This window comes from Octopus sinensis, linkage group LG13 (genome assembly GCF_006345805.1).
Source record: "Octopus sinensis linkage group LG13, ASM634580v1, whole genome shotgun sequence".
In the NCBI taxonomy this organism is placed as follows: Eukaryota; Metazoa; Mollusca; class Cephalopoda; order Octopoda; family Octopodidae; genus Octopus; species Octopus sinensis.
In genome coordinates this window covers 9,841,043-9,863,474 of record NC_043009.1, presented here as the reverse complement: position 1 = coordinate 9,863,474, position 22,432 = coordinate 9,841,043, and the positions used below count along the sequence as shown (strand labels likewise).

General features: G+C 39.4%; 1 protein-coding gene across 2 annotated transcripts in view; it reads left to right on the top strand.

Moving 5' to 3' along the window:
- Positions 1 to 22,432, top strand: part of LOC115218354 (synaptojanin-1-like) — a 142,007-nt gene that overhangs the window by 72,103 nt on the left and 47,472 nt on the right. For both annotated transcript variants that reach the window (XM_029788115.2, XM_029788116.2), the window contains exons 5-10: positions 1,210 to 1,293; positions 2,499 to 2,657; positions 7,802 to 7,971; positions 10,722 to 10,803; positions 15,855 to 16,010; positions 19,900 to 20,056. In XM_029788115.2, coding sequence (XP_029643975.1) covers positions 1,210 to 1,293; positions 2,499 to 2,657; positions 7,802 to 7,971; positions 10,722 to 10,803; positions 15,855 to 16,010; positions 19,900 to 20,056 — 808 coding nt within the window. The remainder of the gene's footprint in view (positions 1 to 1,209; positions 1,294 to 2,498; positions 2,658 to 7,801; positions 7,972 to 10,721; positions 10,804 to 15,854; positions 16,011 to 19,899; positions 20,057 to 22,432) is intronic.

Below are 22,432 nucleotides of genomic sequence, written 5' to 3'. Positions count from 1 at the left end.
TGGTTCCAGGTTCAGTCTCACTGCGTGGCATCTTGGGCAAGTGTCTTCTGCTATAGTCCCGTCACTTAGCGGTTCGGCAAAAGAGACCGATAGAATAAGTACTGGGCTTACAAACAATAAGTCCCGGGGTCGATTTGCTCGACTAAAGGCGGTGCTCCAGCATGGCCGCAGTCAAATGACTGAAACAAGTAAAAAAAAAAATATATATATATATATATATATATATATATATGGAGCCACCCAAATTTTTTAAGTGCTTAGGACCTCTTTGGATCTTAATTCCTCTCTGCTTGTGATTTTTTCCACTTACACACACACACACACACACACACACACACCACACACACACACACACCACACACACACACACACACTCAGGCACTATCAATCTCTCCCTCTCTCTCTCTCTCTCTCTCTCATTTCCCCCACATCTTTTTTGCAACCTGCTAACATACTTCTTATTTCTTCCCCATCTTGTAATTATACTTCAGCTTATCTTATTTTCAGGACTTTATTGAACTGAATTTTCCAAAACAGATCCTTAATGTCCATGTATTCGAGGATCTCTCTTTGCCATACCAGTGTTCAAACCATAAACGTGACATAACTCATTTTGATACTAAACAGAATAAAAGGAATTAAATATCATCATCACCATCAACATCAGTGAACAATAGGCGCAGAAGTGGCTGTGTGGTAAGTAGCTTGCTTACCAACCACATGGTCCTGGGTTCAGTCCCACTGCGTGGCACCTTGGGCAAGTGTCTTCTACTATAGCCTTCTGGCCAACCAAAGCCTTGTGAGTGGATTTGGTAGACGGAAACTGAAAGAAGCCTGTCATATGTATGTGTGTGTGTGTGTGTGTGTTTGTGTGTCTGTTTGTCCCCCAGCATCGCTTGACTACCAATGCTGGTGTGTTTCTGTCCCCCGTAACTTAGCGGTTCGGCAAAAGAGTCCAATAGAATAAGTACTAGGCTTACAAAGAATAAACTCTGGGGTCGATTTGCTCGACTATAAAGGCGGTGCTCCTGCATGGCCACAGTCAAATGACTGAAACAAGTAAAAGAGTGAAAGAGAATAAATAAATTCAGCAAAGTAAAAATAAGATTGTAAAAATAAAAAATAAATCGAGTGTTATATACAACTTCGATAATTATCAACTGGATATTAATTGCTTGTTTTTTGTTTTTGTGTTATTTTTCTAATTAGGTTATTTTCCTGGAAGACCAAATTTCTTCATTCATACAAGTAAGAGGATCTGTGCCATTATTTTGGGAACAGCCTGGTATTCAGGTTAGTATTTGGTGTTTCCTTGTATTTCTTCTTAATTCTAATTAACCATTGTAGTTGAGTGGTTAGCTGTATAAATTGTTTCTAGCATCCCATCAACAGGTCCTTCTCTTCACGGTCAATACATACTTCAACCTCCAACAATTACTGGTACTGTAGAAATCTCAGGTGAGGTCCACAATAGAATATTAACTGGTTGAAGACACTGTTAACAGTATTCTTGTTTAAGAATAATATATATACATATATATATTTTTAATAATATATTATTATTAATATTAGGAAATCAATATCGAAAGTCCTCAGAAAGATATACACGTATGAAAAATAATTGTTGTATTAAAAATATATATATATATATATAAATAAATATAAATATGTATAAAAATATATGTAAATATGTATAAGTATAAATATATAATGTATATGACAGTTAATATATTATTAAAAAATTATATGTATATAATCGCTCGTATTAAATATATAAATACTTTAACCCTTTCGTTACTGTATTTATTTTGAGATGCTCTGTGTTTCTTTCAATTACTTTAAATATAACAAAGAATTTAGTAAAATAACTTAGCTATCAGTCAGCTAGTGTTAGGAACATAAATTGTGACTAAGGTTTGGTGGAAGATTTTAATTCAAAACTTATAGAAACAAGACATTTGTTCTACAGAGCCAGAGCCGGTTTCAGCCAGGTTGGTAACGAAAGGGTTAAGAATTGTTTCTCTATTATATATTTAACCCTTTGTTACCATATTTCTGCTGAGATGCTCTGTGTTTCTTTCAATTACTTTAAATATAACAAAGAATTTAGTAAAATAACTTAGTTATCTTTAAGCTAGTGTCAGGAACATAAATTGTGACTAAGGTTTGGTGGAAGATTTTAATTCAAAACTTATAGAAACAAGACATCTGTACTAAAGAGCCAGAGCCGGTTTCAGCCGGGTTGGTAAGGAAAAGGTTAATAGTATTAATACTTTGATACAGTAGAGCACTCAATATAAATTCAGTATATAATATTCTCATTGAATATATTTAACTAAAGAATAATATATATGTTATAACCAATTCCTTTTAGTGTTATTATTTTCTATCTATACAGCTATACCTTTCCTTATAAATAAACTTTCCTTCAATATTTTTTTCTCATAGTAATTCTCATCTCCAACACTGTTGTTAATTTAATTGGCTTTCCATTGTAGGTTGGCTCACACAAAATCCGCCTTTCTCGAGGGTATGAAGCTTGCGCTCCTGCCTTTGATCGACATCTCAACACGCTAAAACTATTATATGGTAAACAAGTGATTGTGAATCTACTTGGTAGTAAAGAAGGGGAGTACATGTTAAGCCAAGCATTCCAGGTAAATTCATTTCTACCAATTATTTATACACCCAATATTGATGAATATCTTATCCGTACTGTTCTTGTATTTAGTATTTTTGGTAAGCTGAAACCAACAAACCACTCTTCAAATTAACCTTTTAGCATTTAAACTAGCCATATCTACCTCAAATATTTTACCTGTTTTATTTTCAGAGTGACCAGATCTGGCCTACAGTGTAATTTTTCAATGTTATTTAAAAATAAACAAACACATACAGTTCTATACTTAAGAGATGAGGAATTATGTACATTATTTACATTTAACGGATATTTGTCCTCATCTTGTTTGTTGTTAACACAACATTTCGGCTGATATACCCCCCAGCCTTCATCAGGTGTCTTGGGGAAATTTTGAACGTGAATTCTCATTCCTAAGGTATTTTCCAATATTATTATTATGTCCACAGGCATATGGCGTTGTGGTTAAGAGCATGAGCTACTAACCCCAAGATTCTGAGTTCGATTCCAGGCAGTGACCTGAATAATAATAATAATGATAATAACAATAATGATGATAATAATAATAATAATAATAATAAATATTATTATCGAAAAATACCTTAGGAATGAGGACCCAGGTTCAAAATTTCCCCAAGATACCTGATGAAGGCTGGAGGGTATATCAGCTGAAACATTGTGTTAAAGAACAAACAATATGAGGACAAATATCTGTCGAAAGTAAATAATGTAAATAATGTAAACAATCACATCATTGAAATCTCAGAGCTACAAGATAATGAATGATTAATTCAAAACAATGTGAATACATAAGCATTACATTTAACAGAGTAATCTGAATGCTAAAGGGATAAACATAGGGGACATAATGTTTACAGATATATTCAAACAACTGTAGTCATACATATTTTTATGGTAGAATTCAAAGTAGACAAAATTATAAATGAGAGTGTAGAATATTGGGTTAAAAAGTCCCCTTGGATGGAAAAATTTAAAAGACAGCCTTTGAGTGTTTTTCATCCAAGGGGTTTTTTTGTCCAATATTCTACATACTATTGGCTTGTCTGGAAAGTTCGTGCCAATTTTTAAAGGAAAGAAAAAGGTCAATAAATACTTGCCATTACATTTTTAATCAACCAAATATGAACCATTTTGTTGCACAATGCATCTCCATCTTTCCTTTAACTTGAAAATACCCTCTTCCCAGAATTGAGGTGGTTTCATGGCAAAGAATTCATCAAGGTATCTTTTTATGTCATCCAAGGAATTGAAATTTTTACCATTAAGACTATTCTGTAGAGACCCGAATAAGTCGAAATCCGAAGGAGCAATATCTGGTGAATATGGAGGGTGGGGTAACACATCCCAGCTGAGCTGCAGCAATTTTTGTCTGGTTCCCAAAGCATCAAGTGCTGAAAATGAACTTTCTTATCTTCCATTTTAAAGGGTTAGCGAATTAACACAGGTTATAGGAATGTAAACCTTCTTCCACGAAAAGATAGTTTAAACTGTACTCTAAATGGAGGTGTAGTCAAATCCTATTTTATGGACTCAACCATGTTCTAAAATAACTCAAAAGGTAAGCTACTATTAATCGGCGAGAACTTTCCGGACAACCCAATATTTTATTTCTTACACTCTTTTTTATAGCTTTATCTACTTCAAGTTCCACTTTAAAAAATGATAATTTACTTGAATTCTCTCAAATTCTTATAACTACAGTTACTTCGTCAATCAACAAAAGTTTTTTTTTTTCACAAGCCCTATTCTGGAGTTTCAGGCAGACCAAAAACTGAAAGTGATAAAATTTAGTGCATGGCCATGGTGAAGCAGTATAATAAACAAATCTGCTCTCAAAAACTACAAAACATCTGCAGTAGAATACAAACAAGGCCTATGAACTATTGTCCTTTACTTAATCTTATCTGTCATTTCACCTCAATAGATGCTCATTTGCAAGCATAAAACTACTGTATGGGAAGCGCTCAATGAGAAGGGCTGATCAAGTTGGTTCTAGTTGTGTTAGATGAATCCTCCTCCTCCTCCTCATCATCATCATCATTTAACATCCGTTTTCCATGCTAGCATGGGTTGGACGGTTTGACCGGGGTCTGGTAAGCCATGGAGGCTGTACCAGCTCTAGTCTGATCTGGCAGAGTTTCTACAGTTGGATGCCCTTCCTAACGCCAACCACTCCGTGAGTGTAGTGGGTGCTTTTTACGTGCCACCAGCACAGGTACCAGGGGAGGCTGGCAAACGACCAAGATCAGTTGGTGTTTTTACGTGTCACCAACACGGATGCCAGTCTGGTGGCGCTGGCGTCTGCCACGTTCGGACTGTGCTTTTTACGTGTCACCAGCATGGGTGTCTTAACTACAATTTCCATTTGAATTTTTATTTTGATGTTGATGTACTTGACTCAACAGGTCTCCTCAAGAACAGCGGGTCACTCTACGATCCAAGGACCCGCTGTAAATATTATATACAATACTAGTCTATTACCACTGAAAATTTTTTTTGTCAAATATTCAAGTAAAGGTCATGCTAACTTGCAAGAAAAGTCTGTACAGTAAACTTAATTGAATCATCATCATCAGTCAGTGTTCATTTTTCCATGATTGCATAGCCAGATGGAATTTGTTGAATCAAATTTTTCCATGGTTGGATACCCTTTCTTTGTGTCACCACTCCTCACCTTTCCTATAACTAGACATGCTTTTTACAGAAGACTGGAAACAACAACTTTATTTTGTATGATGATAATGCTCCTTTACAACCATCATGTGATGCCCAGACATGGGTATACACACACTCACACACATACTCTTTTACTTGTTTCAGTCATTTGACTGTGGCCATGCTGGAACACCACCTTTAGTCAAGCAAATCGACCCCATCACTTATTCTTTGTAAGCCTAGTACTTATTCTATTGGTCTCTTTTGCCGAACCGCTAAGTTATGGGGATGTAAACACACCAGCATCGGTTGTCAAGCGATGTTGTGGGGACAAACACAGACACATAAACATATACATATGCACACATACATATATATGACAGGCTTCTTTCAGTTTCTGTCTACCAAATCCACTCACAAGGCTTTAGTCAGCCCGAGGCTATAGTAGAAGACACTTGCCCAAGGTGCCACCCAGTGGGACTGAACCTGGAACCATGTGGTTGGTAAGCAAGCTACTTACCATACAGCCACCCTTTTTACCTTTTTACTTGTTTCAGTCATTAGACTGCGGCCATACTGGGGTAATGGCCATGATGCACTTCTTTCAGTTTCTGTTTGCCAAATCTACTCACAAAACTACAGTTTGCTCAGGGTTATAGAAGACACTTGCCCAAAGTACCACGCAGTGGGTCTGAACTGAAGACCACATGGTTAGGAAGCAAAATTCTTAACCACACACCCATACCTGCACCTACTTTGAATCTCTCTTTAGAACAAAAGAATTTATTTTTGACTGCATAGAATCTTATTCAAATGTGTGAACTTCATCAACTGATTTTTGCCAATATAGATCTCTACAATCTTGCTTGGACTCATTTTTGTTTTTCTAGTTTATATAGAATTTATCTTGCCCAGAGGTAACTTGAATTCAACCTTTGAGCCAGAAGTCCAGTATAATATCTATTGAAATAGGTGTAGCTGTGTGATTAAGGAGTTTGCTTCCTAACCACATGGTTCCAGGTTCAGTCCCACTGCATGGCACTTTGGGCAAGTGTCTTCTACTATAGCTCCAGGCTGACCAAAATCTTGTGAGTGAATTTGCAAGGCAGAAATTGAAAGAAGCCCTTGTGTGTATGTGTGTGTGTGTGTGGTGTGTGTGTGTGTGAGAGAGAGAGAGAGAGAGACAGTACCCATGTCAAGGTATCACATGATGTTTGTAAATGTGCATTATCATACAAGTGAGGTTGTTTGTATCTGACCTTTTGTTAAGAACTTAACTGCCCATGGGAAAATATTACATCATCATCACCATTTAACGTCCGTTTTCCATGCTAGCATGGGTTGGACGGTTCGACTGAGGTCTGGTAAGCCATGGAGGCTGCACCAGGCTCCAGTCTGATCTGGCGGTGTTTCTACAGCTGGATGCCCTTCCTAATGCCAACCACTCTGTGAGTGTAGTGGGTATTTTTTTATGTGCCACCGGCACAGGGCCCAGAGGAGGCTGGCAAACGGCCACGATCAGTTGGTGCTTTTACGTGTCACCGACACGGACGCCAGTCAGGCAGCGCTGGCATCTGCCACATATGGACAGTGCTTTTTACGTGTAACTCGCACAGGTGTCTTTACAATTTCCATTTGATTTTTATGTTGTTGTTGGTGTTGACATACTTGACTCAATAGGTCTCCTCGAGAACAGCGGGTCACTCTACGATCCAAGGTTAGCACAGCAGGCCGTCCTGCAAGCCATGAACTCACTTCATTTGTCGGGTCGTCACAGTCACAGCATATCTCAGGGGTCTCGGTATTCGTCATTTCCTCTGTGAGGCCCTACGTGCTTTGTTAAAAACGCATGAGGGTTGATGACAAGAAGGGTATCTGGATGTAGCAAACTTGCATCAACAAATTCTATCTGAGCCATGCAAGCATGGGAAAGTCGACCGTCAATTCCCCCATTGCCTCTCATTCTCTCTCTCTCTCTCTCTCAACTCTCTCCTTCCCAAGGATTTAGGCTTCATGCCCATGTGAAGAATTATTTCACTGAATAATAACACCATGCAAAGAAAGTAAATTCTCATGACGAGACGGCATGTTTGGCCAACTCACCAGGAAGGAGAAGATGGACAGCAGTCTGGACCTCACAGCTACTGATGGTTGAACGTTTGTTGTAGTGGAAACATCTTTCAACAAAATGGGTATAACACAACATCCTAGATATAAATATTTGATCAGACAGATTAATGTAACAAAATGGCTATCAAATGAGATAGTTGTTGTTCCTGGTGATCCCTGGTTGAGAAGAACAATCCATCCCATCGTTTTGTGTGTATCTATGTCAATATTATCCAACAATTTTTTTTTTTTTTGGTATTTAAATCAGAAGATTTGAGGGAGATATGGTTACCATTTTTAGTAGGTTGAATCAGCATGTAAAGGCTCTCTCATAAGCTGCTAAATGAAATTATAATGGCATTTTGTGCTCTGTTGCAGAATCATCATAAAAATTCAACTCACAAAGACGATGTACCACACATTGTCTTCGATTACCATGCGGAGTGTCGTGGAGGGAACCTTTCCAATTTGCAGAAGTTAATGAAAGTATCTGAAGAACATTTAAATAATTTGAATTTTTTTCATTGTTCTTCAGATCGAATTATCAGGTAATTTATATGCTGTTGTCATCTTTCTTTGTCTTTTACTTGTTTCAGTCATTAGACTGAGGCCATGCTGGGGCACCTTCCTTGAAGAATTTTTAGTCAGATAAATCAACCCCAGTATTTATTTTTTTTCTAAACCTAGCACTTGTTTTATTGTTCTATTTTACTAAAATGCTAAGTTACAGATTCCGATCTGATTTGGCAAGACTTCTATGGTTTGATGCCCTTCCTTATGCCAACCTCTCCAAGAGTGTAGTGGGTGTTTTTTTACATGTCACCAGCATGGGTGCCATTGATCTGACACAAGTATCAGCCATGACTATGGTCTCACTTGACTTGACAGGTATACTCAAGCACAAAGGTGTTGATCACCTGTCACTACCTCCATGAGGTCCAGTGCTCGAACGGTGCTTTTTAAGTGCATGGCGCCAGTCAGATGGCACTGTTGTCGGCCATAACTATGATTCCACTTGGCTCAACAGGTCTTCACAAGCGCAGCATATCGCCCAATGATTGAAGGATGTTTTTAATGACATCACTGCTTCCATGAGACCCAATGGTTGAAGAGTGCTTTTTACATGTCACCAGCACAGGTGCCAATCAGATGGCTCTGGCATCAGCCACAGCTACGGTTTGGTAGAAGCACATGGCCTAGTGGTTAGAGCAGTGGACTCGTGGTCGAGGGATTCCAGGTTCGAATCTCAGACCGGGCAATGTATGCGTTTATGAGCGAAACACCTAGGCTCCATGTGGCTCCGGCAGAAGGTAATGGCGAACTTCTGCTGACTCTTTCGCCATAACTTTCTCTCACTCTTTCCTCCTGCATCTTGCAGCTCACCTGCGACGGACCAGTGTCCTGTCCATGTGGGGAACCTATACACCAATGAAACCGGGAAACCGGCCGTTATGAGCCAGGTATGGCTCGAGAAAGAACAAACAAAAACAAAATACACAACTACAGTTTCACTCAGTTCAACTGGTCATCCCAAGCACAGCATATCGCCCAATGATTGAAGGATGTTTTTAATGGGCCAGTTACACATTACTGCCATCAGCCACGACTATGATCTCACCTTGTTTGATGGGTCTTCTCAAGCACGGCATATCTCCAAAGGTCTCCGTCACTTGTCATTGTCTCTGTGAAGCCCAACATTCGAAGATCATGCTTCACCATCTCATCCCATGTCTTCCTGGGTCTGCCTCTTCTACAGGTTCCCTCCACCATTAAAGTGCCACACTTCACACAGCTGCCCTCATCCACATGAATAACATAACCATACCAGCTCAGTTGTCTCTCTTGTGCACTACATCTGATGCTTCTTATATCCAACTTTTCTGTCAGGATGCTAACACTCTGTCATGCATGCACATTGCACATCTCGCAAAGCATACTAGCTTCATTTCTTACAGGCCTACACCTGTCCTAAGCAGTTACAGCCCATGTTTCCCTGCCATGTAGCATGGCTGTTCACACACAGGCGTCATACAATCTGCTTTTTCACTCTGTGCGAGAGGCCCTTTGTTACCAGCAGAGATAGGAGCTCTCTGAATTTTGTCCAGCCTATTCTTGATCTAGCAGCTATACTCTCGCAGCATCTACCCTGCTGCTGACTTGGTCACTTAGGTAACAGAAGCTATTGACTGCTTCTGGTTTTCCCCCTGGCATGTGATGGAATCTATTTTCTGTACATTTTCAGTGTTTATTGTACCTGTGCACCTTCCACACACAAGAACTATCTTCCTTGTTAACCTTCCTCTGAAATTGCTGTACATCTTATTTGTCCATATCTTACACTGGGTACATCTTATGAAGTTTCTAGGGCCATCTACCTGAAGGGATTTGTGATTTGGCTACCTTCCTACTTACTAATTTATTAGTTTTTGCTAGGTTAACTCTAAGACCCTTCAATTCTAGATCTTGCTTCCACATCTGAAACTTCTTCTCTAGTTCTGGTAGTGATTCAGCTATAAGAACAAGGTCATCAGCATAGAGGAACTCCCAGGGGCAGCCTGTCTTGAATTCCTCTGTTATTGCCTGGAGGACTGTGATGAATAAGAGGGGGTCGAGGACTAATTTGTTGTGAACCCCTACTTATATCCTGAATTCTTCTCTATACTCGTTGCCAACCCTCACCTTACTGACAGCATCCCTATACATGGCTTGTACAGCTCTCACCAACCACTCATCAATCCCTAGTTTCTACATTGACCACCAGATAAGGGATCATGGGACCCTGTCAAAGGCTTTCTCCATGTCAACAAAAGCCAAGTGCAGAGGTCTATCTTCAGCTAGGTATTATGCTAGGTATGTTCTGGGTTCAAATTCTGCTGAGATCAACTTTACCTCACATCCTTTCCGGGTTGATAAAATAAGCACCAGTTGAGTACTGAGTTTGATGTATAATAAGCTATCCCACTCCCCCCAAATTCCAGGCCTGTGCAGCCAGCATAAACAGATTCCTCTTTTTTCCCCACCTCAAAGCAAATTTCAATATTTAAATAAGAATGCATGATATTTTATAATTAATTTAATGGAGTTAGTGCAAATAGCAGTTGCTCTATTTGTTTACCATTTAACCTTCCTAGTTCATTAACATTATACAAATATACAATAAATTATACTGAACCAACTAATTGCACCAAATTTTCTTTACAATAAAGTAGATTGCATGCTTATATTAGTTCCATTTGTTTTGAATTGAAATTTTCACCATTTTTCAATTTGTTTTTTGTCTTTTTTTTTCTTTTAAAAGGCAGCAGCTTGGAACTATTCGAACCAATTGTGTTGATTGCCTTGATCGGACCAATTCTGTTCAGCGGTTATATGGCTTATATGTAAGTTAGACTGGTATTATGAGACGAAATGTTTTAGGATCAATGCTAAAAAATGTTTAATCTTGCATCTTTTTGTTTCAGTCATTAGACTGCAGCTGTGCTAGGGAAGCACTTTGATGGGTTTAGTTGAATAAATTGACCCCCAGTACTAATTGTTTTTAAAGTCTAACCCTTATTCTGCTAAGCCTTTTCACGAAACCACTAAGTTACAGGGAGGTAAACAAACTAACACCAGTTGTCAAATAATGGAAAAGGAACGCAAACATACACACACACATTCGTGTATGTATGTATGTATGTGTATATATATATATATATATATATATATATATGTTAGTTAGTTAGTTAGTTAATTTGGCTCAAAAGCAAATAGCAAGGCCATGTAGGGGGACATGGAGTTAAGTACAGGGTGGTGTTCATGTAAAGAGTTCAGGCCACTTGAGGTCAAGGGAGGCTTTGAACAAAGCGGTCGTCGGCATCTTCACCATCTCGTCTGGCAGCTTGTTCCACGGATCCGCAACCCGGACGGAGAAAGCTCCTCTCCTTCGATTGAAATGAAATCGTCGCTGGTAGAGCTTTTCGGAATGACCCCGCAGCCGACGCTCTGGAGCAGGAGTGAAGAACAGCTCTTTCGAGAGGTTACACTTTCCGCTTATGATGTTGTGGGCGAGAATGAGATCACCACGGCGGCGGCGTTTTTCAAGAGAATAAAGGTCGAGCGTCCTCAGCCTTTCTTCATAGGACAAATTTTTGAGACCATGAACCATGCGGGTAGCCAGCTTCTGGACTCTTTCGAGATGTTGTATGTCTTTGAGGAGATAAGGAGAAGAGGCTTGAATCCCGTACTCCAATATGGGTCTCACCAGCATGACATAGAGTGGTAGGAATATGGCTGCTGTGAGCATTCCGAATGACCGTCGAATCAAGAACAGAATTCCGCGTGCTTTGTTGGCAGCATGGACACACTGGGCCAAAGGCGAAAAGGAGGAATCCACCAAGATACCCAGGTCCTTTACCTGATCGGTCCTCTCCAGCAGCAGACGACCCGGCTCGAAATCAAGTTGAGTTGCCGGAGGAGAGCCAACAGGCAGATGACAGCACTTTGACACGTTCAAGCACAGGTCCCATTTGTTAGACCACTTCCAAATTTGGTGGAGGCATCGACGAAGATCCTCTATATCACTGCGAGGAGCGACCAGTTTGATATCGTCGGCAAATAGAAGGGTGTGTTGCGTGAGGTCATCGGGCAAGTCATTTATGAAGACTAAGAACAATAAGGGCCCAAGCACTGAACCTTGAGGCACGCCACTGCTCGCACTGGAGACGTCGGACCGCGAACCATTAACTTGGACTTGGAAGGAGCGATCTGAGAGGAAGGCACCAACCCAACGTACAATATCCGGATGGAAACTATATGCTTGAAGCTTGACAAGTAATAGGCAGTGGTTTACCAAGTCAAAAGCTTTGGCAAAGTCCAATAAAACGATGTTGACTGCATCACTATCATCGAGGATGCACGTCACTATTCTTCCATTACCAGTAAGTTGGTCAAGCATGATCTCTTCGGCACGAAGCCGTGTTGGGAATCAGAAATAGAGGCTGTGTTTTGAAGGTGGAGCATCATACTTTTCTTAAGGATGGTTTCGAACATCTTGCTGATTATTGATGTAAGGGAAACCAGTCGGTAGTTAAGCGGGTCTTCGCGGCTCCCTTTCTTGAAAATTGGGCAGATTATCGCTGTTCTCCAGTCCGCAGGTATAACACCCGTCGCCAATGACATATTGAATAGACGTGTTAAGGGCTCGCAGATGACCGGAGCCAACGCTTTGATAACCCGTGGGTGTATGCCGTCAGGGCCATGACCCTTGTTGACATCGAGGCCTTGAATAACACGTTTGACTTCGTCCCGCGTGATGACCAATCTAGGCATTGGAGGTACTGATCTATCAAATGGAGAGGGTTCACGACCATCATCTTGTTTGAAAATAGTTGAAAAAGCCTCGGCAAATAATTGACTCTGTTGATAAGGGTCCTCAATCGATACGCCTGTTGAGTCTACCAACGTTGCAATCTGGTTGTTCAAGCGGGAATTCCGTTGGACATGGGCAAAGAAGGTTTTTGGATTGCTACTGGCATTTGCCGCGATTTTGTATTCATTACTGATGAACACACACACACACACACACATATATATATATATATATATATATATTTATACTCATACATGGTAGGATTCCTCACAGTTTCTGTCTAAATTCACTCACAAAGTATTGGTTGTCCCAGAGATATAGTACAAGATACATAGAAAAGGTACCACACAGTAGGACTGAACTCAAAACCATGTAATTCCAAAGTGGCTTTTAACCATACAGCTATGCTTGTGGCATTTATCTTAATTCTTCTGGAAAACAGAGTCTGTGATGTTGTTACAATTCCCTTCTTTAACCATTTCCCTGATACTCTTCAGAGAGACATACTGTAATTATTATTATTATTATTATTATTATTATTATTATTATTATTATTATTATTATTGAGAGAGAGAGCAATGCATGCCATCAAAGCGACATCAAAGGGGTAAAATATACGAAGCCCAATATACCCATCATGACTACCCGTCTGATAAGAGTACACCAGGCACATGCATCACAACCATATGTGTGCGACATGATGATTTCATATCAAGATAAACAGCTCATGACCTTGCAGGTTGGGCCCAGTTAGAATTTTCTTCTGGTCGAGTAACCCATCCCGCTCAAAAGGTCCCTGAATAAAGATTGTTTAAGGATGTTGAACGAAACACCCATGTTTCCAGAGGTGAATTATTCAAACCCCAAGGAATTCCTCTCGACACATAGCTATGATGTTCCCCACTACTTCTGCTCATGATCAGAGATGCACATATCGTCAGCCAACAAGGGACATGGTCAACTAGTTAATGTCAAACAACTGACAAACAATTCTGTGGTATTGAGCAGAATATTTACTGTAGCCCATCTTTTATACCAAGACAAAACAATGTAGATACATGATAACACTTCCAATCAGTTAAGATCAGAAGCCATGAGAACCACTGCCTGGTACTGCATCAGGGCATTTATTATTATTATTATTTTATTATTATTATTATTATTATTATTATTATTGAGAGAGAGAGCAATGCATGCCATCAAAGCGACATCAAAGGGGTAAAATATACGAAGCCCAATATACCCATCATGACTACCCGTCTGATAAGAGTACACCAGGCACATGCATCACAACCATATGTGTGCGACATGATGATTTCATATCAAGATAAACAGCTCATGACCTTGCAGGTTGGGCCCAGTTAGAATTTTCTTCTGGTCGAGTAACCCATCCCGCTCAAAAGGTCCCTGAATAAAGATTGTTTAAGGATGTTGAACGAAACACCCATGTTTCCAGAGGTGAATTATTCAAACCCCAAGGAATTCCTCTCGACACATAGCTATGATGTTCCCCACTACTTCTGCTCATGATCAGAGATGCACATATCGTCAGCCAACAAGGGACATGGTCAACTAGTTAATGTCAAACAACTGACAAACAATTCTGTGGTATTGAGCAGAATATTTACTGTAGCCCATCTTTTATACCAAGACAAAACAATGTAGATACATGATAACACTTCCAATCAGTTAAGATCAGAAGCCATGAGAACCACTGCCTGGTACTGCATCAGGGCATTTATTATTATTATATTATTATTATTATTATTATTATTATTATTAAGGCAGTGAACTGGCAGAATCATTAGCATGCTGGGCAAAATGTCCATCAACATTTTCATCTCTCTTTATGTTCTGGGTTCAAATTCTGCTGAGCTCGACTTTGCCTTTCATCTTTCGGGGTCAATAAAATAAGTAGCAGTTGAGCACTGGGGTAAATGCATGGCTCAGTGGTTAGAGTGTCGAGCTTACGATCGTGAGGTTGTGAGCTCGAATCCCGGACCGGGCTGCATGTTGTGTTCTTGAGCAAGGCACTTTATTTTACGTTGCCCCAGTTCACTCAGCTGTAGAAATGAGTTGCGACGTCACTGGTGCCAAGCTGTATTGACCTTTGTCTTTCCCTTGGATAACACAGGTGGCGTGGAGAGGGGAGGCTGGTATGCATGGGCGACTGCTGGCCTTCCATAAACAACCTTGCCCGGACTTGTGTCTAGGAGGGTAACTTTCTAGGTGCAATCCCATGGTCAATCATGACCGAAGGGGGTCTTTACCCCTTTTACTCCTCACCTAAAGAATTTGAAATTATTGTTGTTGTTTAGGTGGCAAGCTGACAGAATAATGACCACACTTGACAAAATACTTAGTGGCATTTTCCCTGGCTTTTTACATTTTGAGTTCAAATTTCACTGAGGTTGACTTTGGAGTGTTGAAATAAGTAACAGTAAAACACTGGGATCATTATAGCTGACTTATTTCCCCTCCTAAAATTGCTGGCCTTGTGCTAAAAGTTTGAAATTATTATTGTTATTTTTATTAAGGCGGCAAGCTTGAAGAATCATTAACGCATTGGGGAAAATGCTTAGTAGCATTTCTTAAGGTTCTTTACATTCTGAGTTCAAATTTTGCCGAGGTTGACTTTGACTTTCATAATGTGTAGCTGCCATCCCTATCTCTCTTCCATTGCTCCCACCCCTATCACCCTTTCACACCTCTCACTCTGATTCTCCTACCATATTCTCTTTTCTTTCACTCTATCACCCTCTCACATTAGTTCATTGTTTTGTGGTGTTTGGTGAGTGGAGACAACAGAGAACACTGTAGACTCTTTGGTCTTCTGTGTAACAAGACAACCTCATTGGTGCTGGTGCCACAATGAAATTTAACCAGTACATTCTGTAAAGTGATTAGCAAATAGAGACAACATTGGACGTAGTATATGAAGTGAACTGGTTACAAATAAAAACTGAGATGGGAGCATAGCAGTTATCTTCTTTTTTATTGTACTAACTATTGATTTTGTATTTTCAAAGTACAAAATTGTTTTACCCTTATTACTTTTCTTTTTATTTATCATTCTTTCAGATTCTTAAAAGACAAATGGAAGCACTCGGATTTGGAGGAAAGATTCAAATGGTGTCTCGTTTTGAAGAAGTTTTTAAACAAATTTGGACTGAAAACGGCGATCATATCAGCCGTATTTATGCAGGCACTGGTGCCATGGGGGGTGGCCGATCTAAAGTAAGTATCTAAGTAATTCTTCTCTCTCTCTCTTTCTTTCTTTACTCTCTTTTACTTGTTTCAGTCATTTGACTGTGGCCATGCTGGAGCACCATCTTTAGTTGAGCAAATCGACCCCAGGACTTATTCTTTGTAAGCCTAGTACTTATTCTATCGGTCTCTTTTGCCAAACCGCTAAGTTATGGGGACGTAAACATACCGTCATCGGTTGTCAAGCAATGTTGGGGGGACAAACACACACACACACACACACACATATATACGACAGGCTTCTTTCAGTTTCTGTCTACCAAATCCACTCACAAGGCTTCGGTCGGCCCGAGGCTATAGTAGAAGACACTTGCCCAAGGTGCCACCCAGTGGGACTGAACCCGGAACCATGTGGCTGGTAAGCAAGCTGCTTACCACACAGCCACTCCTGCACCTTTAGAAATTTATTTTTCTTTTTAATTAACCATCCATCCATTTTTGCCTCCCACTATTCCTGGGAAGTTTCATAGCAGTAGAGTCCTTAGGCACCTCCTCCATAAGGTCCTATCAGAAACAACCAACACCACACTTTCCTACTGGATTCCCAAGCATGACCAAGTGAGACCATGGATATTTATTATTCAGTCATCTCACTTACACTCTGAGGTTTCTTGCCATTTGGCTCACCTTGAAGAATCCGTCTTGCAATTCTTTCCTGTCACATTCTAGTCACATGTCCATAGCACCAGAACAGTGACATAACAATGCAGAGAAGTAGCAGCTCGATCCGGAGAGACTCCCTGATCTCCAAGCTACACACTGTTGAGTATCATTATTCCAGAGATCCTGCAGAGGAACCCCATTTTGGCCACTTCGATTCACAATTGTCATTTTTTAGTTATTACCTAACATTCAAAATCGATTAAAATCAATGGAAATTGTAGTTGTGATACCAGTGCTGGTGGCACGTAAGAGAACTATCTGAATGTGGCTGTTGTCAGCGCCGCCCCGACTGGCCTCCATACCGGTGGAACATAAAAAGCACCATCTGATCGTGGCTGTTGCCAGCTTCGGCTGGCACATAAAAAGCACCCACTACACTCACGGAGTGGTTGGCATTAGGAAGGGCATCCAGCTGTAGAAAAACTGCCAGATCAGACTGGGCCTGGTGCAGCCTTCTGGCTTTCCAGACACCGGTTGAACCGTCCAACCCATGCTAGCATGGAAAGCAGACGTTAAATGATGAGGATAATTCATGACCATAGGTAAGGATAGGCTCGAAAACTGAATTTAAGATAACAAGTTTGGCATGTTTATCAATCTCTCCTGCTCTGGGTATCAAATGCTGGAGTTGGCACATTAGTCCGTCAGTACCTACTTTATCGATCATTGTGAAGGCACATGACTTAGTGGTTAGAGTATTTGGCTCAGAATCGTAAGGTCTTGAGTTCAATCCCTGGCAACACATTGTGTCCTTGAGCAAGGCACATTATTTCACATTGCTCCAGTCCACTCAGCTGGCAAAAATGAGTAGTACCTGTATTTCAAAGGGCCAGCCTTTTCGCATTCTGTGTTATGCTGAATCTTCCTGAGAACTACACTAAAGGTACACCTGTCTGCAGAGTGCTCAGCCATTTGCATGTTCATTTCCCGAGCAGGTTGTTCTGTTGATTAGATCAACTGGGATCCTTGCAGTCATAACCACCAGAGTACCAGTTTCGCTCATTACTCGGCATTCATAATCATAGGTAAGAATAGTCATAAAATCAAAATTGAAAATATTTTGGCTTTTCAACCAACCTCTCCCCCTTCTGAGGACTGAATGCTGAAGTTAGTGCATTCACTTGCAAAAACATTTCATGATCTGTGCTGCTCACATCTCTGATCATTTAGTTACCATGGCTATTCAACAGTTTGGTTTCTCTAATCATCTTGCATCTACTTTTCCATGCTTGCTGGATTAGACCAATCATCTGCAGCGCAGCCCCTCACCATTTGTTCTGGTCCCTTGTCATCTCCTTCCTGAGGGTCCACTTCTCTCTATGTTGTCCTCTTTCCCAAGTTCCTTCCATTTGGATTTCTTACCACTAATTCACCCACCTGTTATTCTTCATATACATCATATGTCTGTACAACTAGTCTTCTCTCTTGCACCCCACAGGTGATCCCTCTGGTCCCTAATTTTTCTCTCTCACCTGGTTTATATTCTGTCATTCATGTCCACTAAAAATCCCACATGAAGCAGGGAATGTTTGCATCATCATAATCATCATCATTATCAACATCGTTTTAACATCTTCTTTCCCAGTCTTGCTTAGGTCAGACAGGGCTTCACTGAAGCAGAATTTTTTTGCAGCTAGAGGCTGCTGGCATTCATCTATTTCCATTCTATCAAACAAACAGCCCAGACATGTTTTTGTGGAGGACTGCAATCAAATGACGTCACTTGTATGAATGGTGATGCTTTATTTCCAATCAAAGTGCTCATGTGAAAACAGGCTAAAAACTGGACATGCTCTTGCAGTGAACTGCAAACAAATGACACTGCATGCATAACTGGGTTATAAGCGGTGACTAAAATAGTTAGCAATGGAAAAGGTATCCAGACCTGAAATAATGATAATGATCATCATCATGCTGATGATAATATATCTCTCTCTCTTAATCCTTTTTGCCCCTTGTGGAGCATAGGGCCTCAACAGTTGTTTTCCACTTTATGTGGTCATTGGCGTGTTTCTTGGCTGCTTCCCATGTCAGGCTGGTGCTCCTGAGCTCGTCCAAAATGTTCCGCTTCCATGTCTGCTTCGGGCGTCCTCGCTTCCTTTTCCCCTGCGGGTTCCAGTCAAGTGCTTGTCGTGTCACATTTGAGGGTTCTTTCCGCAGTGTGTCCCCGATCCATCTCCATTTCCTTCGTCTAATCTGAACATGTATGGGCTCCTGGTTGGCCCTTTTCCACGGGTCAGTGTTTGGCACTCTGTCGAACCTCTTCAGATGGAGGATCTGCCGGAGACATTTGTTGATGAAGGTCTGCATCTTCTTGTAGTTGCTGCAGGTGGCTCTCCATAAAAATTGACTTTGTGTTTTCATTAACACACTAAGAAGATAGTGTGGAAGTAGGAGCCTGTTAGAGCTCGTTAAACGATAATGAAGATAATGACATTTCTCTCCCCAATTTTCACTTTTAATATTAGTAGTAGCAGTATTGTTATTATTGCTGACAAAACTGTCAGCGTGCCAGGCAAAATGCTCAGTAGCATTTTGTCTGTCTTCATGTTCTGAGTTCAAATTCCGCTGAAGTCAACTTTACTTTTCATCCTTTCAGGGTCAATAAAATAAGTACCAGTTGAGTACTGGGGTCGATGTAATCAACTGTCCGCTTCCCCAAATTTCAGGCTTTGTAAGAAAGGATTATTATTATTATAATGATGAGGAGGATGATGTTGATGATGAGGAATAAATATTTAATACAACATCCAGTAAATAGGATTTTTAGATTGAAGTCTTCTTATAGAAATGTAAGCTTATATTATTCTTTGCTTGAGTTTACAAGGTTTTGGAGATGTTTTTAGTGTATAGAAATTAGTTCAGTTGTTTTTCTGTGAGACATTTTGATAATGTCTACATCTTGAGAATTAAAAAAGATCAGCAAAATCTTTACAAATGATGTGATTTTTAAATGTCAAATACTTTCATTATTTTTATTATTTAGAATATATCTGGAAAAAACATGCAGTTGTTATTCTTTTCAAATCAGAAAATTCAAGATCATTAGGAGTTTTACATAACCTTTTCTTATTAACTTAATAATTGCTGTCGTAAATATATTTATATTTGATTGTAAAACAAAACAGAGCAAAATATACTTTAAAAAAATCAATATTCTTTTTGATTGTTTCCTGTATTTGTTTATTTCTCTCAGTATTCCGATGCCGCACGATCTGCTACTCGAACAATTCAAAATAATTTCCTAGATAGCAACAAACAAGAAGCTATGGATGTATTTGTCATGGGATCAACTCTGACCGGAGAACTCAAAGAAAGAGCCAAAGCGCTGCTGACTTCAAGGTGTTTACATGGTATAAATTTTACAACTTATTATCTAAACAGTGTAACATGGGTGGGTTTGTGTATATGTGTGTGTGTGTATATATATATATATACTGGCTGTTGGACCCAGCATTGTTTGTGTTTTCCGTGTTGAAATTAAGTCCACCTCTGACCTTGTATTGAATAAGCATTTCCTCAGAGACTATTCTGTCTATTTTGATGAAATTTTACACGTGAAGAAAATGCAAAAGATGCAGGAAAAATAATATTGTTATGGGAATTTTCATTGAAACACCCGATTCAGCTCACAAAAATGGATGCCAACTGAGCATTATCAAGTTTTTGAAAAACTCTGGCCTTATTTGAACTTCAGGCCATGTGATCTACCTATGTGCCAAAAAAATCAATAAAATCAGTTGGACAGTGTGGGAGAAGTTAGAGTTATATATATATATATATATTGGTAAAACGGTAAGATAACAAAAGAAAGAAAGAGACCTCAATATTATGTAAATAGATGAAATTTATCTATACAATTATATGTTACATTACTCGATAGTCAAGATAAAACTCTGAGTTTCAGATGCTGAAGTGGGAATCCACGACATCTCTTCGGTTATCTGGCTATTTGAAAACGCTATGAAAAAAAAAAGGTTTTTTTCATAGCGTTTTCAAATAGCCAGATAACCGAAGAGATGTCGTGGATTCCCACTTCAGCATCTGAAACTCAGAGTTTTATCTTGACTATCGAGTAATGTAACATATAATTGTATATATATATATATATATATATTGGTAAAACGGTAAGATAACAAAAGAAAGAAAGAGACCTCAATATTATGTAAATAGATGAAATTTATCTATACAATTATATGTTACATTACTCGATAGTCAAGATAAAACTCTGAGTTTCAGATGCTGAAGTGGGAATCCACGACATCTCTTCGGTTATCTGGCTATTTGAAAACGCTATGAAAAAAAAAAGGTTTTTTTCATAGCGTTTTCAAATAGCCAGATAACCGAAGAGATGTCGTGGATTCCCACTTCAGCATCTGAAACTCAGAGTTTTATCTTGACTATCGAGTAATGTAACATATAATTGTATATATATATATATATATATATATATATATATATAGAGTTATAAGATGAATATATTTATTTCACCAGTTAACATCCATATTACATTATAGTAATTTACATTATAATGGAAAATTTATTGGTATTGTTTATTCGTTATTACACATTTCACTTGCTAAGAGCTGTGTAAGACTGTCTCTGCCACAGTTGTGGATCTCCAGGAAGCCAGCTATCCTTGATTTTACCACTCTTTCAAACACTTTAATGATGTGGGAGGTGAGTGAGGTTGGGCGACAGTTGACAGACTGTCTGGAGAAGTTACCACAAGCTAATCTACCCAACTCTCTAATGACTAATTTACCCTGTAAGTAGTTCTATATTCATTTAGATTAATTTATTATTGTTATTGTGCTTGGAAATCTAAAGATTTAATCTTTTAGTTTGTAAATAGTAAGTCAGTGATAGAAATATTAAAATTACTAAGTCTCTCTAAATAGTAAGTCAGTGATTTTGGTTTTAAATAAAATTTCTTTCTAAAAAAGAATATTAATCCAGAATATTTCAAGAAAAAATATTGAGCCAGAGGGCTCACACCTATCCTGCAATATCATTTTTAAAATAAACAATAGGCGTAGGAGTGGCTGTGCGGTAAGTAGCTTGCTTACGAACCACATGGTTCCAGGTTCAGTCCCACTGCATGGCACCTTGGGCAAGTGTCTTCTACTATAGCCCTCAGGCCGACCAAAGCCTTTTGAGTGGATTTGGTAGGCGGAAACTGAAAGAAGCCCATCGTATATGTGTGTGTATATATATATGTATGTGTGTGTGTGTGTGTGTGTATACGTTTGTGCATCTGTATTTGTCCCCCCAACATCGCTTGACAACCGATGCTGGTGTGTTTACATCCTTGTAACTTAGCGGTTCAACTAAAGAGACTGATAGAATAAGTACTAGGCTTACAAAGAATAAGTCCTGGGGGCGATTTGCTCGACTAAAGGCAGTGCTCCAGCATGGCCACAGTCAAATGACTGAAACAAGTAAAAGAGTAAGAGTAACAATAATCCTTGAGACGTTGAAGCTACAAGATAATGCATGATTAATTCAAAACAATGTGGATAAATAAGCATCATATTTAACTGAGTAATCTGAATGCTAAGGAGGTAAGAACTGGGCTACTGACCCCATGGTCATAAGTTCAAACCTCATCACAATAAACTTTACACATATCAGCCACTTCAATGATTTTAGATGCCGTTGTTATAACTTTTCCATTGTCTAGGAAATTTCCATCCTAGCATAGGTTGGACAGTACAGTAGGAGCTGAT